General features: G+C 40.0%; 1 protein-coding gene across 6 annotated transcripts in view; it reads right to left on the bottom strand.

The window, feature by feature from the left end:
• The window catches only part of trpc7b (transient receptor potential cation channel, subfamily C, member 7b), a 38,853-nt gene that overhangs the window by 13,454 nt on the left and 1,909 nt on the right, over positions 1-23,490 (bottom strand). For 5 of the 6 annotated variants that reach the window (XM_028416320.1, XM_028416319.1, XM_028416317.1 and 2 more), the window contains exons 1-6: positions 19,257-20,009; positions 14,307-14,489; positions 11,377-11,541; positions 5,473-5,689; positions 3,986-4,219; positions 1,705-1,969 (exon numbers count right to left, since the gene is read on the bottom strand). In XM_028416320.1, the coding sequence (XP_028272121.1) occupies positions 1,705-1,969; positions 3,986-4,219; positions 5,473-5,689; positions 11,377-11,541; positions 14,307-14,489; positions 19,257-20,009 (1,817 nt within the window). Of the gene's footprint in view, positions 1-1,704; positions 1,970-3,985; positions 4,220-5,472; positions 5,690-11,376; positions 11,542-14,306; positions 14,490-19,256; positions 20,020-23,490 lie in introns of those variants that run through there. The other variant, XM_028416315.1, reaches the window with a different exon arrangement.

Consider the following 23,490-nt stretch of genomic DNA (forward strand, 5'->3'; position numbering starts at 1 on the left):
AAACCGAATGGTTCTCACTGTCGTCATCATAGACTACATAAATTACACCAGTAGCTGCCAGGAGGTTTTCGCATGATGCTAATTGGTCGGACTGTTCAACCAGACGCAAGCCTGAAGATGTTTTAGTGTGATATTTGATTATACAGATCTAATGAGAATGTGGCTGCCTCACAACTTTAAACTTAAATGTAAAAAAAGAAGAGACTTTTCCAATCTGGTTAGTAAACAGGGGTAAATTACAGTATAATTACAAAATGTATTATAAACCAAGTTTTACTGAAGCAGATTGAGCAGAGATGTGTAACTGTCATCTGTTTAAGTCTGTGGGCGTATTCCTCTGAAAAAATGAGTAATGACATGTGACAGAGAGCATTTTCTTTTTTCAGAGGAAGGATGATAAACTGGAAGATTCTGTCAGCAGCCTATAAAAGATAACTTCCCTACAAATATCTGACAACGGCAGTGAAACATGCAACGCCCCTCGGAAAGTAGCTGATATTAAAGGATGGGCAGAGATACGGATACGCTAAAATGAAGGAAAGAGGCTTAGATGGATGTGTGGGAGAAGCTGATTGCTTTCTAAGCAGGTTTATACAGTACAGCTTGTCTGTGTGAATTTCAGAGTGCAATTAATCAACGTTGAATCTCTTGTTGGTGATAAAAATAAGTGCAATCCTTTTAAAAGTATTGAGTTGTTTTTTTATGTAAAGCTGCCTTTAAGCTTTTCCTGCACTTCACTATGGATTCAAAATGGATGCCATACAGCAGGTTAAGTGCAATTAAATATTTGAGTGTTGTGAACACTGGATCTGCAACTACTTAACACAACATCTGTCACACTTGATTTGTCTCTCAGACTACTAAACGCCTCAGGAAGACTGCAGAAGAAGATGTCTAGGTGTGGTGAGTGGCTATTGTATAAAGACACACACACTGTTTACTCTCTGCTCAATAAAACACACTGTCTGGGACTCTATTGAATGAGGAGCAAGGTCTTGTGTGCCACAGAGGTATTCTGGCCAAAATAAACTGCTCCAAAAAACATTTTTAAGCCATTTCAAAACCTCCCTGAAAATGTCTTAATACTTTCAAATCTACATTGATTTCAAACTGAAGTGATTAAAAATGCATCAATCAATCAATCAAGATCACTAAGAGGCCTTGGAATTAAACTAATATTGGTGTATATTCTGAAGCTCCGACTGAATCCGTCATCTCATTTCTCATCCTATTTTGGTCAAAAATATTCACACAAAAGGTGACATGGAGATAGACAGCTAGTTTCTAAACCATTATTTTTGTTAAAGCCGTGAGAATCAATAACAAGTCACCATGTGTTTGTTATAGATTTTAACGAGAAACTTTCTCCTCATTAAATTTAACCAAATAGCCTGATTGCCAGTTTTAGTTCTAAGGGAAGATTAAAGTTCGATCTTAGCAGCTGATAAAGCACCATAGATTTAATGAACAGAGAAAAACATCTTAACAGGGACATGTAGTGATGTGCTGTATAATGTCCTGAGGATTTCTGTGTTCCATGGCCTTATCTATCATGTTATATAAACATAAAGTCCAAGTCAAATAAGTTGATGCTGATGGAATAGAAGGTAGCACATGTAGAAAGAGGAAGACAGATTTTTCAGATTTAACCACCATCTGATCACACAGTCACACACACTCACAGCTGCACATACTGTAACTCACGTGGTGAAGGCGGGATTGTACTTGGCCCCCAGGTAGTAGGAGTACAGGTTGAACATGCCGATCATGAAGGCCACAAACACCATGATGAAGATGACCATGAACTTGAAAATGTCTTTAACCGTCCGGCCCAGTGAGATCTGCAGTGGACCAAAGCTCTCGTTGGCTGGCAGGATGTAGGCGATTCTTGAGAAACTCAGAACTACAGCGATGGCATACAGGCCTTCGGAGATAATCTGAGGGTCAGATGGGCGCCACTTGTTCCTGGCTGGAGGAGATGGAGAAAGTTAGTTATGTACTGAACTGTAGTAAGAGTTGCTGCGTAATCAATTCAGACATGAATAAAGGACCTCTGATATCCCTCTCTATTCAGAACAAAATGTGATGAATTAAGTAGAGAAGTGTAGCTCAAATTACATCCATGATTTTCCATAATCATCCACCGCAGCCCTGTTGTGGAGTTTTTTTATTCACTTTTTCAGTCCGGTTATCTCAATTGTCAATTCAGACGCTCCCACCTGCCTCTCAATTTCTGCTATCTAACACTCTCGAGATTTCCTAGATAATAATAGATAACTGGTCTAAAGCTTACCTGCCTATTGCTGCTTCTTAATACTTGATAGTGTGTCATGATGTATTAAAAAATAAATTTTTTACTTCCTGTTGCAGCTGATTCTTTACCTGTGACCTGTGCTGAAACCAGAACCACTGTGGATAAGGACACTTGATTCTAATTGCTTTGTTTTATGAAATGTATGCATATGTATTCTCAGATAAAAATGCTATTAAACAAAATTTGAATTTAATTATTTTTCCTTCTTCTTCTTTAGAGGTGTCTGCAAGTACTGAACTATTACATTAAAGTGTCCACTATGCACATTTACATTAGTCTCAAGGTCACTGGCATATTGCTTGCTCTTCACGTTCTTTCTTGTTACTGGTGTGTACATTTTTGGTTACTTAAAATGGGATCCAAATATTGGCAAGCAATGTTCATAAGAGGCATAATCTTAGTGTTTAGGAACATGAGCTTTGATGCAGGAGACGGTAATGTAAGAAGATGGATTAAGAGGATGGAAGAGGGAGAGTCTTTGGAGATGGCGGAGGCAAGGCAGCAAGGATGAGCTGTGGAGAGCAAAGAGAAGGGATGAAGGGATAATGTGTTCAAGGGGAAGTAAGGACAGACGGAGACAGCGATGAGAAAGGGATGGTAGCCAAGGAGGTACATGTAAACAGAAAGGATAATCGAGCCAGACACATAAAAACACAAACTAGATAAGGTAAAAGCAAAACTGTTATTTGGAAGAAGAAAAACACATGTTAAAAACAACAACGTGCACGTTCCACTGCATACATATATGGAGAAATATGCAGGACATATTTGACACTTTCACACCTTCTATTTACTGATGTGTTATGACAGAGTAAGACCACCAGATGACAGCACTGATGAAGGTTCCATTAGAGCTGTATAGTCCGGTAGTCTGCAGCCTTTGATATGACTTCTGATTCTGATAATGAGCACTTTCAGTGTTCTCAGATTACATAGTATTTTTACTGTTAAAAATCTTTGCTTAGTTATGTTTTTATGTCGTCTGCATCTATTATTCTCAGCCTGGGTAATTTATGAGCAATCACTCTAGTGTGAGTGAGAGTGTGTGTGTTTGTAGCAGATTGTGTGCATATCTGCAAACATCTTCATGCAACAATGACATTTATTTCTAAATGACAAATACATTCCCATCTTTTACTTTGGGTCGAGTGCAAGCTAGAGGTTTTTAGTTATAATATATATAATATAATCAGATTCTCCTTATCAGTGGCGTATGAAGCACAGCAGCGATTCAAGCACCTCATTAAAGATTTTTGTGTTTTATCACAGTGTTTTAAATTCCTTCACTTGGGGAATTTGTTTAGTAGATAAGATGTGAGGTAATAGAACTGGAACAAAGAAGGAACATTCCAAACAGGATCGTAAAACACTGCCTGGGTGGTCTTTAAATTACATGTGGTATAGACAAAAAATAAAGAACCTTTCTGGAGCAGGACACTGCTGTTTCTGTCAAGATTTATTTTCCCTTGCTAACACTGGTACAGGCTAGTGGTACCAAGTATGACTATGCACAGGCTGATACAAGCTGGCTAGTATGCTACCTTTCATATTTCTCCAGCACCATACAGTTATATAGTCAATTTTTTTTAATTGCTCTAGCCCCTTTTAAGGATTGCAGTGAAGGAACATTGCACTGTTTGCACACCACTCTTTAACTGTAACACTGCTTACCATAAGTGAAGTAAGCCACATCCTCAGGCAATGAGGCGTTACTGATGTCTTCATCAGGTACATGCATGTCCACATACTGCTGGGCTTTAGTCGCTTTGAGGAAGGCCATGAAGCGAGCTGTGAAGGACGCCACAAATATGGACAACATGCCAAAGTCCAGTACGTTCCAAAGGTGCATGACATACTCCCGGGGCCCATCACTCCAGATCTCCTTGCATTCTGACCAAATCATACCTGAGAAAAGATTACAAAAAGACAAACAAATACAAAGGATAAATACAAATCCATGAAAATGACACATTTATATGCACACATAGCAGTATATGCACTCTAACCATGCCCATATATAGATGTTGACAACAAAAGCTAATTTATACCGAGCCATTCAGAAATGTGCCACTTTGTTCAGGTGCGTACAAACACACACAAACACTCATTGAAAAGTGAATTCATCTTATGTACCACTCTGTCATTCTCTATTTGGAGCCAAAACAAGGAGAAAATTGCTGAGTGAAAAGGCGCACTGATTAGTATCATCTCTACAACAATTACTGGGCCTTCAAAGCAGGCTGCTGGTACTATAATTACCCAGTCTACCTAAGCCATCACTTACCACACACACTCACACAAGCACCAGCTGCCAAAAATGACCAGTGTGGGCATAGAAATGATGCCATTATATATAAATAAATAAAAACAGAACCATATGTGCTCCAACATACACAAACGACACACATAATTCCATTATATGTGTGTGCATGAAAGGGAAGAACATCAACAGATGGAAAACAGCTGAGGTCTGGCAGGTATTGCCATGGGCTATTTATCCACTGAGATTTCTTTGTCTGACCCTACTTTTTATCTCCCTGTTTCTTCATGCCTGTCATCTTACACGCCAACCACACACACTACAACGTCTTGTCTTTTATCTGGCTTATATCCACTATTTCTCCCATTTTTCCTCTTCTCTAAACCTCCCTCAGAAACGTCTCGCTTCTCTTTTTCAGAAAAGAAAAGTCTGGCTCTTGCTGCATCCAACCAGGAAACTTCTATTTGATCTTCGGGAGATAAAAGAGCATGAAATCTTGTATTGCCTTGGTTGATATGTTTCCCTTTTTAAACTTTTAATACCTTTCATATCTTAGGTGGGCAAAAACTTTTGAGTTTTTTAGGATGTGTATTGGAAAACCTAAACAATAGCGTGGGATCAAAAAGTTTTGTGACCCTTGAAGAAATGTCCTCATGAACTTTCTTATCTTGAAAAAGTGTGTATTGATTAAAAACACAAGTTAAAAATAAAAACCACAGTGAACTGTTTTACTTCTCACACACATGGCATCTTAAGGTTGTTTTTAACATGATGAAAAACCCACCTTGACAGTTGCAATCCATTCTAATCGAATCTGTCAATGTTCATGTGAATTTGCAGCAACAGTGCAGAACCACACCAACCATGTATGTACTATCTGCGTGAGAAAGTGACTTACCCAGCACCCACTTCATGATCAACATCTCCGTCCAGGAGAACTGGGTGGTTTTAACCCGGAACACCTGTCGTGGATGGTCCGTGATGGTCTCATTTGGCAGGTTTTTAACGCCCTCAAAGCGGTCAGAGGCATTGACAACCAGCAGACCCAGGAAGATGGTGAAGGAGACAGCATGAGCCACAAACTTCATGAAGGGGCTTCGCAGGATCTGACCAAGCTGGAAGTGCAAATATTAAGGATATATCAAGATAAGAGAAGTTTAGATTCCATTATCTGTTTAAATAATGACACACACAATATGAATGGATACACTGAAAACACATACAAACCTGCATGTACTGGTTTCTGTATAAAAAAAGCTGGAAACACAACACTAACATTTGACCTACACTGATTTTCATCAGCTTGCAGTATACATTATCCATAAAAGTGGAACATATAATGTCATCAAAACAACACCACACAGACAGGAAAATCACCTGTGCTTTCTGGTTGTTTTAGTCACAGTGACTGCTGTCAAAATACCCTGGGTGTAGTAGTATGGATAGTAAGCCACTATGCGTTAAAACCAAGAAGTAACAAAAAGCTCTCTAATTGCCTCTTAAGGCATGCTCCAAAAGTAGGCCAGTTTACATTGATCTATATTTTAAAATCCCCACCTTTATTTCAAAAATAGAGTCTTTGGTCTCTATAACTAATTTCTACAGTCATGGAAAGTGCACGAGGTTGCTGGATAATATGGAAAATATTATTTACACACAGAAACATCCTTTACTTGTTAATGCTGCAGCCAGTAAGAGAACTTTCTGAACAGTCAGAACATCAGCAAAACAAAACATCTGCAATTTATTTACTGAGATAATTTAAGTTCCTGAGATTTCGGTCCTCAGAGATCAAAAGCTGAAAAGCACCACTACACAACCATCTTAGCAGGAAAACAGCAGCTGTTGCATGTCATGAATGTGCTTTACCACAGATCACTTTCACATAGACATCATGCCAGAGTAACTAGATGCCACACAATCAACAGAGTGTTTGTGGAAACGCACCATATGGGGAGAACATAATGCAAGATGGTACTACACAATGCCACCAAACAGAGGGCCACTTTTATAGCTGCACAAAAGTATGCCAAAATACACAAATCCATGCTCACGCACACTCACTTCCAACCCATACAGACTTTTCAGATCCCAACATTTGCCACTCTCTGAACCTGCTGTGTTCAATATTAACTACCCCACAGGACATCTCTACTCTCTGCATGCAGTAACACGTCAGATCCAGTAGCTCTTCCCATGCCACACACACACAGGATGAGGTTGGCTGGTAATTCTTAACCCTGTAAAAGCTCCTCTAAAGCTCCTTCTGCCTCCCCTCATTTCTCCCAGCTGCTGTGCTGATAAGGCCGATCCATTTCACCCCTCAGCTTAAATGAGATGGTCATCCTAGATCAGGCCTTCTGGTGTGTGATGACGACAGACTCAATTTTTTATCAGTGTGAAGGTGACAAAAGCTAATCTTCTCTACTCCAACAAAATGCTGGCCACTAGCAGGAGGCATATGCACATTAAGTAAGAGAAATCTGGTGTTAAATGAGAATCTTACATGGCCAGAAAGAAGCTGCTCTGCCTACTTATCCACTAATATCTGTTCACCTGGGAGAATTAAGCCTGGTGTACACAGTGTGCACAGGCATCCACTCTAAGAAATGTATTATCTAGATATCTATCTCAGAATAGACATCTAGAAAATAAATAGCTCCACAGATACACAATCCTAATAATACAGATTATTTAAGAGGTTAACCATCAAACTTGCAAATACGTAGTTACAATGCAACAACACCTGTTCTTATTGATATTTTATATTTGAACTCTGCTCAGTGTTGTCTAGCCTGTCCCTCACTGATGAATAGACTGTCCTGTGTGTATGGTGATTTTTTTTCCTTGTAAGGACTTTGATATGAATCCTTCTTAAGACAAAAGAACAGAGCGGGGGGGCAGAGGAGGAACCACAGAGATATGAAAATTAACAAAATATCCAAACAGGAGGGTCAGTGATTGTGTGCAATGAGGCATTAGTGCAAATTAAATGGATGACAGACTGCAGAAAAGTAATTAAATGGAAAATAATTAGCTACACTCAACAAAAATATAAACGCAACACTTTTGTTTTTGCTCCCATGTTTCATGAGATGGACTTGAAGATCTAAACTTCATTCCAGATACACAATATTACCATTCCTCTCAAACATTGTTCACAAATCTGTCTAAATGTGTGATAGTGAGCACTTCTGCTTTGCTGAGATAATCCATCCCACCTCACAGGTGTGCCACATCAAGATGCTGATCTGACATCATGATTAGTGCACAGGTGTACCTCAAACTGCCCACAATAAAAGGCCACCCTGAAATGTGCAGTTTTGTCTCACAGCAAAATGCCACAGATGCCACAAGCATTGAGGGAGCATGCAATTGGCACGCTGACAGCAGGAATGTCAACCAGATCTGTTGCTCGTGCATTGAATGTTCATTTCTCCACCATAAGCCGTCTCCAAAGGCGTTTCAGAGAATATGGCAGTACATCCAACCGGCCTCACAACCGCAGACCACGAGTAACCACACCAGCCCAGGACCTCCACATCCAGCAGGTTCACCTCCGAGATCGTCTGAGACCAGCCACTCAGACAGCTGCTGAAACAATTGGTTTGCATAACCAAACAATTTCTGCACAAACTGTCAGAAACCGTCTCAGGGAAGCTCAACTGCATGCTCGTCATCCTCATCGGGGTCTTAACCTGACTCCAGATCGTCGCCGTAACAGACTTGAGTGGGCAAATGCTCACATTCGATGGCGTCTAGCACGTTGGAGAGGTGTTCTCTTCACGGATGAATCTCGGTTTACATTGTTCAGGGCAGATGGCAGACAGCGTGTGTGGCATCGTGTGGGTGAGCGCTTTGCTGATGTCAATTTTGTGGATCGAGTGGCCCATGGTGGTGGTGGGGTCATGGTATGGGCAGGCATCTGTTATGGACGAAGAACACAGGTGCATTTTATTGATGGCATTTTGAATGCACAGAGATACCGTGATGAGATCCTGAGGTCCATTGTTGTGCCATACATCCATGAACATCACCTCATGTTTCAGCAAGATAATGCACGGCCCCATGTTGCAAGGATCTGTACACAATTCTTGGAAGCTGAAAATGTCCCAGTTCTTGCATGGCCAGCATACTCACCGGACATGTCACCCATTGAACATGTTTGGGATGTGCTTGACCGGCGTATACGACAGCGTGCACCAGTTCCCACTAATATCCAGCAACTTCGCACAGCCATTGAAGAGGAGTGGACCAACATTCCACAGGCCACAATAGACAATCTGATAAACTCTATGCGAAGAAGATGTGTTGCACTGCATGAGGCAAATGGTGGTCACACCAGATACTGACTGGTTCTGAGTCCCCAGACCGCCAATAAAGCAGAAACAAAATGCACATTTCAGGGTGGCCTTTTATTGTGGGCAGTTTAAGGTACACCTGTGCACTAATCATGATGTCAGATCAGCATCTTGATGTGGCACACCTGTGAGGTGGGATGGATTATCTCAGCAAAGCAGAAGTGCTCACTATCACACATTTAGACAGATTTGTGAACAATGTTTGAGAGGAATGGTAATATTGTGTATCTGGAATGAAGTTTAGATCTTCAAGTCCATCTCATGAAACATGGGAGCAAAAACAAAAGTGTTGCGTTTATATTTTTGTTGAGTGTAGTATGGGAGCAACATGTAGCATTTGCAAATATAAGCGTATCATTGGCAAAGTGATTGTGATAGCTGGTATAATTGACATAAAAAAGAGCCTCTCTGACATTACTGTGGCATCTGAAAACCAAGTATTTATCATGATTTCAACATTTTTCATACTTTCACACTTTTACACCTTCATACTTTCAAAGATTATGAGAAATAAAATCTAGAATTCCCACTAACACAGAGAAATCCCATGACTAACACATGAACCTTATTTCAGGAGATTTGTAGGGCAAATTCTACCCTATAACGTTTTATTTTGTCTTATTTCATCTATTTTCTGTCACTCAGCAACACTTCTCAGCTGCATCTATCAACACCTGTCACACCACTATCCATTTCCCCTTGTCTTTTTAGCCTTTCCAATCAACAAGAAACATTCCATATCTGAATACACATCTGCTTTTCACCACTTACAAGACAAAACTCCAATTTCTTTCTCTTAAATGAAATCTCCAAAGTAATTATAACCCCAGTATCTCCGATTACCTTCAATGACATACTACTTGAGTAACAAAAATCTTTTTTCGATCCCTCCTGGCTGAAATGTAATATAGTTTTGATAATAGTGTGTTGCTGCAAAAATGAGAGAATATTATCAACAGTAAGAGACAAGCAATTGACGATATGAGCAGAGCAAAATTGCATGATTAGCTGCAGGTACACAAGGGTACACTACACATGCAATCAACCAAAACACATCCAAGCATTCGCTCTACAACCTGTCTCTATCCATCCTGGTGTGTTTTTCTCTCTTTATCTATCATTATCAAATCCATTAATATACGTTTGTGTTTCTGTTGAGCTGCTGTCACACTGTTATTGAGCATGCAACAACAGCCATAACACACAACTTCCCACTCTGCAGCCTGATATTAGTTTTCTGCTTCTCTACACTGCTCTCTCCTTCAGCTGCATCACAAAATGGCAGATCGTCACACACACAGGCTAATCGGTTGGTTGATTCATAATTAAATGTAATCATACACACGCACATACATGTGCATGCACAAAATATAAACACACACACATACAGGTGATTTCCTATCAGATGCAGCGAGTGCCTCATGATTGAAACTCTGTCTCAGTGGTGGAGAAGCTCTCTCAGCGTTGCTGCTCCCCATCCTCTTGCACACTTCACATCAGCTGTTTTCTCTCTCACTTAGTCTACAAAATAACTAATTCATCAGTCACACCTAGCATGAACCACTCAAAGGTCCTCAATATGGCGTCTGAATCACCACATCCTCACACACAGATACGCAGCTCCTGATGATGAGGTGGAGGATTATCCAGGTTGATGAGCAGATTTGCATAACCGCTCACTCAGCTGCTGCATGCACATGTGGCCTCTGTTGTATTGTGTCACTTTACAAATTATAATTTGCTTGATGGAGTATTAAGAAAATGTGATAAAGTGCCTCGGGGCCCATAATCAAATGGTGATTACACAGTGCTCTTAAACCGGAAATTTGAGATGTTTTTAGCCACACAGGTCTTTACAGCAGTTGTCAAATCCAGAGTTAAATATCTTGACAGCTTGGATTGCCATTAAGTTTGGCACTGTGCTCACGGTCTCCTGAGAAATAATCCTTTAACAGGCTTGAAAGAGTTGTGAGGCACACAAAATAAAATAAAAACATGCACGCACATACACACACACACACAGTAGGGAAGTGGATTACTGTAAGCAGCAACAGCACCACATTTATTCTTTTTATACCATATAAACAGGGTTGTTATTGAAGGTGTGACTATTACTGTATATGTGAGGTGGAATGAAGCTAACTGGAGCTTTCTCATAAATGTGCTTCAAGCCATATTTTACATATTTGACTTAGCTATTCATGCAGCTGTTGTCATGGTGCCATGGTGACAGAGCCTGTGGTCAGGATATATGGACCAGAGAGAGATGCTTTTTCCTTCCACCCAGCGAGTGTATATTCTAGTGTGTAATGAGCCTATAAGCAGAATGGTGCTCAAGGAAAAATATCATACAGTGTGTCATGAACAATCAGTGCTCCAGCATTAATAAATAATGAGAATGATAGTGGTTGTGTGTATGTTGGCTTGTTGTGTGTTTGTACCTTGCTACATGGCATTATCCAGTAGGCAACAGCCAGGAAGGGCAGACCAACGGTTACCCCCAGCACTGTCCAGCACTTCACACCGATGGACTGCTGCCTCAGGCCGGGCAGGTTCTCGTACCAGATCGTCAGCAGCTGCTGCTGGCAGTTGGGATGTGCAACAAACTGAAGAAAATCAGGAAAAGGGAGAAAGGAGCAAACAACAATACTTTATAATGAGGGCGTTTAATGTTGATAAATATAATACACTCCATGACCTGTGATATGTAACAGGTGATGAGATGTGTCTAATGATGACTGTGACTAATGATGACTACAAATAAATTATACAGTCCATAGTAAAATGTGGATTCTGTAAAAAAAATCAGTTAAGTAATGAGCACACACATAAAATGAGTACATCATGTCAAATGTCAGAAATGGAGAGGCTAATGTTTCCCCATGTTTCTCCCAAACTGCTTCAATTTTAGTTATCTGCAGAAGCCAAACACTGGCCCCTTGATTAACCGAATAAAGGATAGCACCAAATCAATATATCTGGTGTTGGATGCAGTGAGAAGGCAGTGTCTTTAAGACTACACAGAGCACTTTGATCTGTAAATATTTAAAAAGTGTCAGGTTAAGCTCCAGAGATGTAGCAGATAAAACGAGGTATAGCAGCCTCCATATAAAGAGGCCTTTATGCCATTTCTCTACTAATTACAGGGTGACACAGGAGTAGACCAGCTTTACATACATTTACAAATAGCATAAAGAATCCTACTCTGCTGAGGCAGTGGCGTTTTGTCTGAAGCCAACTCAGATTACCTTGTTAGCATTTGACATTTGGACACAGTATTTTGTTAAAAAAAAGAATAACTCTTGTTATTATGTTTTTTTCCATCTTGTCCAAGTCATGTGATGACAGACAAATTTATTGTTAACCTAAAAGGAATCTCACAGGAACAACAGGAATCCAGACAAACCATAAAACTCTAGTGACAATCCCAGTATGGTATGTCTTGCATACACAGCATAGGATAGATGATTGATAAGTTCATGGCCCAAGGCAGAAAGAGTTTGAGGGACTGTTACCCAGAGTAGCAATGACTCAACAAAAACAGATGATGCCCATTTTCTCAGTGGGCAGTACTGACTTGCAGTTTCCAATCACCTGTATGTATGTAATGAGAGATATATAACTCATTTAACTTCAGCCTTATACCATAAACCTGACAAACTACTTATAAAATCAGTGGCTTGAGGTGATCGGCTGAAAGAGAGCAAAGTTAGAAGTACATTCCTAGAGTTGACACACAGTCAACATGAGCTACTTCAAAGCAGCAACAGAGATATCTTGAGGCCACTCTCACTTTCTGGTCCTGCTGTTTTTTACTTCAAATACTGCAAACGATTCGAATAATATATCATAACCCTCCTGAGATGGTGTTTCAATATATTCAAAATGTACATATATACAGATATAACGTCACATCCCCCCATTCAGTTCAAATTTAATCAGAGCTACCCCTAGCTTGACATATATATAACTCCTATATAATACAATATATAGCTCCTATGTAATACTGTACAGGTTGGTTTTACAGCAGGAATTAAAGTCTATATAAATATAAACAAATAAATCTGTAGTGTTAAATGTGTATCTATGGCTATAATTTGGCTTTATTAAGAAAGACAAAAAGCCAACAAGCAGGTTAGAAATCATCTTGTTAATTAGTGTTTTTATTCCAGAAAGGGAAGTGATAGATGAAAGCCAACATAGGCCTCATGATGAAGAAGACCTGGAGGAAGGATGTGGACAACAAAATCAATCAATGTTCAGCTGGTGGTCACCTATTGTATCAATTAGGCTTGGTGTTTGAGTATTGTTTTTCATTCATGTGATGGATGAAAAAAAACATGGTTACCTTTGTTCCCTTGGTTTATGTCCTGTCTTTGTTTTTTTGCCCTTTTTTGCATTTAGGGAGCATTTTTCTTGACATCCCTTTGCAACCATCCACAGATCGAAACAAACACACACACACACACACACACAAGGTGTATATGTGCACTCAATTGTTTCCACATACAGAAGGAATCAACAGGCAGCCATACATACCTTCCACCCAACAAAAATCATAGTTAAAAGAGTTTTTAGTGTTCAGCACTCAGTCCAATGCTACTGACCCATGACATGAACCCTGCCTGTGTCCAGAAACAGGCACTATATGCAGTCATGCTTCATGGTTTCCATGGTGATCTATCCCTCCCTCCCTCTCTGCCTCCCTCTTGTGTAATTAGCTGCCTGGTATTGGTCACGCTCTCTGCTACAGGATACAAACATGGCTCTAACAAACAGAGCTCAACACACACCAATGCACTGTACACTGCAACACATATGCAAACATACACCCATGGGGGTTACCTTTAAAGAAAACATGGAGCACGCAGCAGGGTCAAATAGGACATGTGAATGAGAGAGCATGGTAGAGAGAAATAGAAAAAAGGGATTTGGTTTGACATTTAGTAAGAGCACCTCTGCTCAACAGGGATTAGCTCTTACACTGAAGCCAGAGAGAGGGCCCTCTGAGGCCACATGCACAACAATACACAAAAATACTGCATGTAGACTCATGGCTAAAAGATACTGCCTTACACAGACCATGTCAACACTGCATCACTCATGTATTTTTCTCTGGAAATACTCAAATGTGTAAAAACCTCATCTTCAGAGTCAGAATTGCGGCCTAAGGATAATGGTTATTGTCATCTATTTCATCTATGGCGATGTCAGTTTTAGATTTTTAAAAAAGGTTAGGTTTAGACTAAGGTTTAGACATGGGCAGTGAGAAACAGTCCATCTGTGGTAGACAACAGACAGTCAACTGGAAATGTTGACTCATACAACTGTACATAAAACAGGGTCGACTGTACTGTCTTATTTGTCTTACCTTCTTGACTTCATACTTAATGGCCAGCTTGACACGGCTGAGGCAGGGTCGGTTGTACGCGCTTGGTGGGCACTGATCCACATCTCCGTTCAATATAGCTTCAACTTCTTCAGTGTCTCGGCAAAGGTCCAACACACCTACCACAAAGTCCTTACACTGCATGGAGAGTTTACGGTAGTCATTCTGCATAAAAGTGGTAGAGGAGAGGGGAAAATAGTTAGAATGTTCGATATAAGTCATACATGTAAACAGTTACAGGTAACGTAACATCAATCAAATGACTGATTGTCAACTCAACTGACACCTGTCTTTGTCTGCATACAGTAATCAATCACCTCCACTGTCTAGTCATTAAAATATGCATCTACATCTGCATAGACACTCACATTCACCTCCTAAAGATTACATTTAGTTTACATTAATGATTTGCTGGCCTACAAATTACACACCATATATTTCAAGTATAGCAAGGCCAGTCAAACAGGAGGAAAAATACACATGTATAAGGAGTTATTTACCCATTGACAAAATAGAAACCAAAAATAAACAGCAGATAGTTCCTATTAAACTGTATAGGCCTGTTGTCCTATTGACCCTTCAGCCTCAGCTTGTCTGATAACACTTGGCTAAGCAGGCAGCAGACTGGGGCTTGTGGCAGTTTTAGACTCCCTGAGGAGTTTTTCTCATTATGCATTCATCACCATGTTTGTGCTGTGTTCAAGCAAGCCATTACAGTGTGATGAAGCAAAAACTTTTACACAAGTCTCCCTAGGAAAATAATTAGCACTTAACAATGTGGGAAATAATCAGTTCAACTGCTCATTTTCTGTAAGCAGCTGATGATAAAGAGTCTGTGTTTTGGTGCACCTACTGATCATGAACATTATTAACATTCCTCCAACGTTTGATGTAGCCTTGAACATAAACTGGTCCACTAGGGTTGGATTTACCATTGAAAAAAAATTCAGCTGCATGTCAGTTAAGGCTCATCACTATCTACAAATTACAAAGTACATTCTGGGCATCAGAATGTAACATCTGTTCACTCTTTAGGAACAAGAAGGAAAAGACACCATCTGTGTTTGTCCTTTAGGCTGCTATAGGCGAAAGAAATCAATTACAATCTCATGTCTGCCCATTTGAGGAAAGACAAGACTTGAGGGTGGAACATGTACAGAAAATGAAACATTTTCTTAATGAATAATATTTACATTGTCAGGAGACAGATATCAAGAGTGTACATGCACAGGCTTTACACACACACACGTGAAAATCCAATCACACTTCACGGTATGTGGTTTTTGCCTCAGGAGCTGAGATTAAGGAAAGAGAATGATGTTGTGAGATTGAAATTGGGAGACAGAGCGGTGTGAAACAGAGTGAGAATGGTCACAGATGAGTGAACTGAGGGAGACACGAGTCTAAGTGTGTGTGTGTGTGTGTAAAAAATGGAGGGATGGGAATGAGGAGAAGAGACAAAATTACTGCACTTCAGTGGACACCATTATTTTACCTTTTACTTTCTCTCTGGCTCTCTGTTGTCTCATTTTCTAGCAATATCAATATAACCCAAATACAAAAATTAGACTAAAAAGTACATAAAAAACAAGATGACACTTTCCCCTGTCTTTCCCAAGGGTATTTGGCGGCTGTGTGAATATGAGTGTGTGTGTTTATGTGAGTGTCTACAGGCTTGCACAAGAAATTGATGGGCTGTCTTGAAAAGTAAGATCTCCGAAGATAAATGTTAGGTTGTTACGGAGGTCCTGATATGCATCAGTTCCTACATAAGTAGCCAATGTGCAGCATTAGCAGCACTCTCATCTCTGCACAGTAACAGCAGTGTGGATTTGAGCCAGCAGACATAAGGCACCTTAAATTGACTGTGTGCACATGTGCATATATGTTATTTGAATTTATTGTATTTTATTACAGTCCTACACTACATTCACATTTTATAGATACTTTATTGATCCCAAAGGGGAAATTCAATATTGCATACATCATGCCAGTACATGCTTAACATTTTAAAGGAATAAGTCAACTACCAAACCACTGACACCAACATTGTCACCCCTTATGAAGTCTGTTATTAACATCTAACTTGTTGATAATTCTGATTACTACTTGACCCACAGAATGGGAATGGTGCTAACCCTTACAATTTGAGGAACCCCATACGGCATATACGGCGTATTTTTCACATAGAGAAACTAGTTTATCGTATTTTATCTTTTCAGAGAGTCCTTCTTATCATAGTCTCAGAGTCTGTGTGACAGTTGTCTGCTGCCTGCTGTGCACTATTTCTTGGGCATTTTTGCCTTTCATAGTTGATACAGGAAGCATTAGAGAGATAGGGATGACATGCACTGAAGAGCCACAGGGCAGAATCTGCAGCTGCTGCAGTGAGGACAAAAGCCTCAGCTTGCCAGGTAAGCTATGTATGTGCCACCTGCAGTGAATTTCCACCTTGAGGAATATCTCGAACTAACGAAACTTGACAATGAGCTGCTAAATGTCATGATTTGGATCCTGTGATTTTTTAAGCTTTGTGAATTAATGCACCTTTCACGAGCTGATGTCTAAGTCTTAGAGTCAAATCACATTACAGTCTTATGCTGGAATTAGACTTCTCTGAGGATACAAGTAAACATATCCATAGATCGAGGCAGAGAAAGGTGCCGATGTAGGCTTCAGAGCCACAGATCTTACCTCAAGCAAGCTGTATATTTTAGAACAGCTTGCTTTACAGAGGGGTAAATGAATACCAGCATATGTAAGCATATTATTACAAATTAATAGTATTAGTATTATATTAGTTAATTAATAATAATAATTAGTTAATTAATAATTAATTAGTATTATATAACCCAGTGAAAGACAACTTTCCTGTATGGCTCTATTTGAGGGAAATACACTTAATTGCTATCTTGCTGAGCCTTGCTGAGATGAGAAGATCAATATATCTCTCATTTCGATCTAATAAATATGAAGCCGCAATCTCCAATAGTTATCTGTTAACCTTCACATTATCAGCAGGACTCTAGGAAGTTACTACCCTCTGCAAAGAAATGGCGATTTGATTTTCTCACACCAACAATATGCCTAACTTTATTCCATTAAATTTCCATCAACATGTTTGATGTTACACTGAGGCTATTGGCATGTTATCTTTATGTTACTGGACATTTTAAAGTAAGGGGAAGTTGTTGTAAAGAGAGACAGAGAGACAGGGAGACAAATAAAGAGAGAGGACAGAGGGGTGATAATGAGATGGTAATGAGACAGATGAGCTCCAACACAACTATGGTCCCTCAGGTGAGCCCTTCTCATTAACTTGTCTGGAGATGAGAAACGAATGACAAGCAGAAAGGCTGAATATCAAACGCACAGGTGGGCAGTAAGTGGAAAGAACAGATGAATAAGATAGAAATTCATAGTGTTTTAGAGGGAAGCAACACATGGGTGGACCAAGGCAAGCGAATAAACATAAGCCCCCTGGCAACAAAGCGTGTTCAGAAAATAGATGGCTGATTCAGTCATAGTCCTATACTGTGATAATACAGTGTGGACACTGCTAACTTAATGATTACTTGATGACCAGGGCCTGAAAGGTTTGGCTAATGTTTGTTCTCACAAAAAATTATATCAGTTTATGAGTTTACAGTTTGTCAGTTTATCCATGCATGTGGTGGCCCTAATAACCCAAGCCAAGTGATTTGGGACAGGTAATGGCTGATAGTGAGAGGGAATCAGCTTCCTCTTCATGTCTAGCTACTACTTAAAGCATGCCTGCACCTGTCACACAAGTGAGCAGGCATGTTGTGACCCCCATCAGTGTGCATCAGGAGATATGCCAGAAGCTATTTGAAAAAAAGTCGGAGTCCATTTATGACATGAGGAAATGTTCTCCAATACACAGATGCAAGCGGGCACTCTTTGGCATTATGTATTCATTAGTCCCGATAGCTTACCCATTCATCACAACCAAACCTTAATCCTTATCTTACTCTAACAATGTCCAAACATATCCACAGTCCCTTCCTCTCAACATAGCCTTTCGTATGTCACTTTCTCCATTATATAACATGCAATCTTTCATTTCAGTTAAATGCACAAAGATCTATCATATTTTCCATCAAAAAATAAACTGTCCCAATTTTCCATTTTTATTTCACAACAAACTGAGGACAGATTGCATTGTTAACAGGTACTTCAGGGGAATAATAAAAAGCTGGGAGGGCCCAGGGAAATCCATTCAAGATGTGAGTGTAGTTGAATCATTGGCAGGAATAGAACAAAATATTAGCATTTTCTTCCCCAGTGCTGTCCTCCTATTTCTCCTAAACTCTGCTAGAAATAGCAAATAAACTATAAAAATAGCATTGTGAAAGTAATTGCTACTGAATCACTGAATGATCAGGTGAAATTAATTTTTTACATTAGTTTTTACAGTTCTACAACTTGAGCACACCTCTCCATCATATAGCGTTCCCTCGCAGCAAAATGAAAATGAGTTTGGACAGGGTTAGTTAATGTCGTAGAGCACCAATAAAATGTGCAAACGGGTGAACACACATTCAGAACAGTAGATTGACCATGGTTCAGTTTAAAGAACTGGTGTGAAGGATTTTGTGGCATCTAGTGGTGAGGTTTTAAAATGCAGCCGAAGTAATACCCTCACCTCTTCCTTTTTAAGTGTATAAGGCATATAATGTTTAATTTGGTTAGGGGCCAGCTTTAAATGGATATTAACCATAACAGTTATTGGATTACATGAAAAATCCTACTGTTGCAGTCAAGCCCCTGTGGCTGCTTCAAAAAGGATGACAATTAAGAGGTAATTATAATATGATGAGTGGATATAACAGTATGACTAGTGATTTGGTGTGTAGTTACAAGGGCTATTATTATTGTCACTTATGCTGCATTTTTACATGAACACCTCACCTTAAATTCTGTCTCAATGTTGGCCAGTCTTGCCAGTTCATTGCTGAGCTCGAGGGCGGTGAGTACGGGGTCTTCACTGCTGAGGGACAAGTAAGCAGCGCTGGCCAGGCCTTTGTATGCGTTCATCCTGGAACGTGAGTGACTAAACGAGTCTTTCTTCTGTTTCTCCACACACTCTAAACATTTGCAGAAGTAGTCATGAGGCCTTTCTATGCGGGCCCCTTTCGACAAAAGGATGTGGACAATCTCATACTCCTGGCAGTGAGCAGCCAGTATAACGGGTGTAATGTCATGTGAAAAACGAGTTCCATCTTCATCATATGCATAAAAGTCATCATCACGCATCTCCTGCTCCAGAGGGCTCAAAGCCAGTCGCAGACCTCCACCGAAAGCTGAATGGCCAAGAATGGCTTCCACGATTCGCACATAACCTTTAGAAATCGCTAACAGCAGACCATCCCCAATCCTGGCCAAACCATCCTTCTTCAGCAACAGCTCTGTCACCTCCAGGTGCTCATTGCCTACAGCCAGTTGCAAAGCATTCTGGCCCATATAGTCCACACAATTGAAGTTTAGGGTTTTGGACTCTTCCAGCATTTTCCGCACTACAGGAATGTTTCCGTATTCAGCAGCATCCATAAAACGCTCCTCCTCTGCAGTGAGGGGTGAGCCACGCTCATTGAACATGTAGGCTGGGCCTCGCACTGCTTGGCGACGCCCCTTCTCCCTCAGCGTGGTGTGCCGGCGATGCATGGCTTCCACCCTGGAGACAATAAAAGCGATAGGAAACAGTGAAATGAGGGAAAGCAACAATACATAATAGAGATATAAGAGAGACATTTAGAGTCAGATGGAAGAAAGGCAAAGTGATGGAGGATGAAGTAGAGACAAATGGAAGCAAGAGAAAAATGACAGTTTGATGTTAAGCATAATTACTTAACATCAAACTGACCATCATGCCACACAAAGTCATTACTGTTCTCCCATGTGGGTGTCCACTGTGGACAGGCTCTGGTCAAACGCACAGCAGTGCTTAACACAGACTTCTTCTCTGCCGTCATAGAAATTACCACCAAGACATATGTGATATATCTGTTTCAGGCTAGATCAATGAGGTCAAAACTCACACCGGGGCCACCTCAGGTCAACAGCTCTGATTGGCGAGACAGAGATGAGGCTGTCAGCTTAATTGGCTCTGGCATGACAAACTTTCACACTATGCGTCAGTGGTCATCCAAAGCGACTCTTTCATGATCTGACTTCATCATTCACATGCATGGGCACAGGCATGAACATGCACCTCCTGCTCTATAGGTCGTCTCCATTTGTCTTCCATCTTAAATGGAGCACTATCCCCAGTGACGCATTGTCCGTGGCTTGCACAGAACCCCAGGTAATCACTCTTGGTACCACAAAATCATATTCATTGTACTCCTGCTATTGTATTACATAAACACAATGTCTGTGCCTGCTGTATAGCCAGACTCTCTGACCCACACAGTGGAAAAAACAGAGCTTTGAAATGAAAAGTAGGAAAGGGAATGAGGAGTGGTCTCGGTGAAATGTTATTGACCAGCACAGATCGATTTTTCACAATGAAATAACCAATTCAGATGTGAAATTCTATTTAGAATATGCTAATATAATAGTCTGTCACTTTTAGAGTACAATCGTAACAGTTCTTATTGAGTGTGCTAAATAGAAACAGACTTAAATAAAACATTTATGCTGCTGCTTTGTGTTATCTTAATTAGACCAGTGACCCTACAAACAACAACAGCCCCAGGTTTACAGTAAAACCTGCTACAAAATTAAAAACAAAAAGGTGAACTTAACTTGGAGCTTACTTAGTGTGTGTGTGTGCACAGCCAGCAGGACATTACGGAAAAAGGTGAAAATGGAAACCTGTTCAAGTTAGAAATACTCCCCGGGGGGTGTCAAAGGATGTGGAACTGAGAAGATGAAGAGAGCATGAAAGCTCACCAAGACAGATACTATGTGTGTGCGTGTGTGTGTGTGTGTGAACAAGAGCGAGACAGAGAGGGAGAGAATGAATGTGTGTGATTTTTAGTGTGTATGAACAGTATGAAAGGTCTGCAGCTCTTGATTTTCGATTTACACAATCAGTATGCCTTAGGCTGTCAATCAATGAGAGGTAAAATCACCCCTTTTCTCTTCCACTCACACACTCAAATATGCAAAGCTGCAGACTCTGCATACAAAACTTAAACACATCTTATAGCCTAACAGCATGCACGACCACTGTGGAGCTTAAAATGTTTATGTTTTGTTGACTGTCTGAAAGGCATTTGTTTCTGAAGGCCATTGTGCTGTACTACATAACAAACAACTCCTTCACAACCCCCACCTCCTTACAAACACAGACACACATACACACACTCTTAGAGACATATTTGTAAACATTGGATGGGTTCCTCATAAATGAAGGGACAGTCTGGCTGCCAGCCCATTTAGATAACCTTATAGTCAGGTAATGAATCGCCATTTTCCATCCCTCTCTATCTCCCGCTCCATCCATCTTTGACTGCTTATGATTCGGATGTGAAATAGAATTTACCTGCATCATTTCTGTGCAGAATTACAAACACACAAACAGAAGGAGGCAGACACAATGGAGATGGATAGAGATATATATCCTAAAGCCACATGACCATTCCTGTAACCAAGAACACCTTGCTTTAACAATAAGTGCATACAATGATTCTACTCCATCAGAAAAAGAGGAGTACTGCACTGCATTTTAAACAGACATGATTTTACCCCATCCTAGCTGTAGAACACAAGTCCAAATGTAATCCCTGCTTTGGTTCAAACATGGGTGCTTGTTTTATATTTATACTTAAATCTCATGGTCTTTTTCTAGACAGTAGCACCAAGAGATGTAGAATAAACTCCTCTAGATGCTTTTGGACAGACATAAAACCAATCAGAGCAACAAACCATTATATGAAAAATTTTGAAGTCCAAGGTGTTCTTAGCAATTCTGCAAATATTTTTGAACAAGGCATTGTCATAGCATAAGGCCTGTACCTTTTCAAAGAAACAGTTATGATCAGATGTTTCTGCTGAGTGGAGTGAAGAGGTATTGCTGGCCATGCTATCATTTTAGGCTGAGAATACAGCAAAATATTTGTATATATGTTGCTATATGTCCTCTTATTCTTTTGGGTGGACTCAGTAGTTTTCCATTCTCAGCTCTGTGGCGTTGATTGTAAAAGGTGGGGGTGTTCAATACCATACATTTTTATGTCTTTATGTAAACAGAATCATAAACACAATGTATTTTGTCAGGCTTCATCATTGTCCTTAAATAACTACAAGCAGTTTCAGCTGTGTTTTAGCATTAGTGGTGACAGTGAGGTAGCCTGTGATAGATTGATTGAGGCATTTGTTACATGCCGCATACTGTTCTTTATTAAAATGTGAGCACATTGTAAGATCTAGATTTACAGTGGGATCTCCCCATTTCATTTGATTTCATGAATGAACTGCTCACTGTGATTATGTGCACTGCTTCTTAATTCTGAATCTACACAGTGTGGTGGTTCAGCTATTATCAATTATAGAATTGACTCAGTCCTCATTTGATGCTACATCCAAGTCAGAATCTGCTGCAGATCACTCAGAGCCTGTCCATGAGCTCCCTTTCCTATCAAACAACAAAACTGCCAGTGAAAGTAAACAGACCAGCATGCACCATTGCTGCAAATGATTCTAACACACCATTGGAGCCTGTTCAGAAGTGGTCTCTTATTTAGTAATGGCTCTCAAACTAGAGATCTTTGACATCCCAGGCTTTTAGGTACTATGTAGTTTACTGGTGTTGGTGATTTTGGTGTGACTGAAAATCTTTACACATACATAAGCACAATGTCATGTAGGCCTAATGGATAATGTTATCAATATTATTATTACCTGCCAAATCAGTCTAAACTCCTGCTATTTACCAGGACTTGAAGCACTGTAAATGTTTTAAATAGTAAAACCATTTATTCATACAAACAGCCAGAGGTCATACACCTTTTGTTGCACATGAACATTAGCATACGGCCATTCAGTCATAAACTGAACTAACTGTTTTTAATTGGTCAGAATTCTCTTCTTTTTATAGTTGAACTTCCTAACTTTGTGTCAGTGGGAGAAATCTATGAGGTCAGACTGCTAAACTTTGAAGCCAAACATTGAGGATAATGAGTGAAAAATATGTTTCGAC

The sequence above is a fragment of the Parambassis ranga genome, chromosome 10, assembly GCF_900634625.1.
Source record: "Parambassis ranga chromosome 10, fParRan2.1, whole genome shotgun sequence".
Classification (NCBI taxonomy): domain Eukaryota; kingdom Metazoa; phylum Chordata; class Actinopteri; family Ambassidae; genus Parambassis; species Parambassis ranga.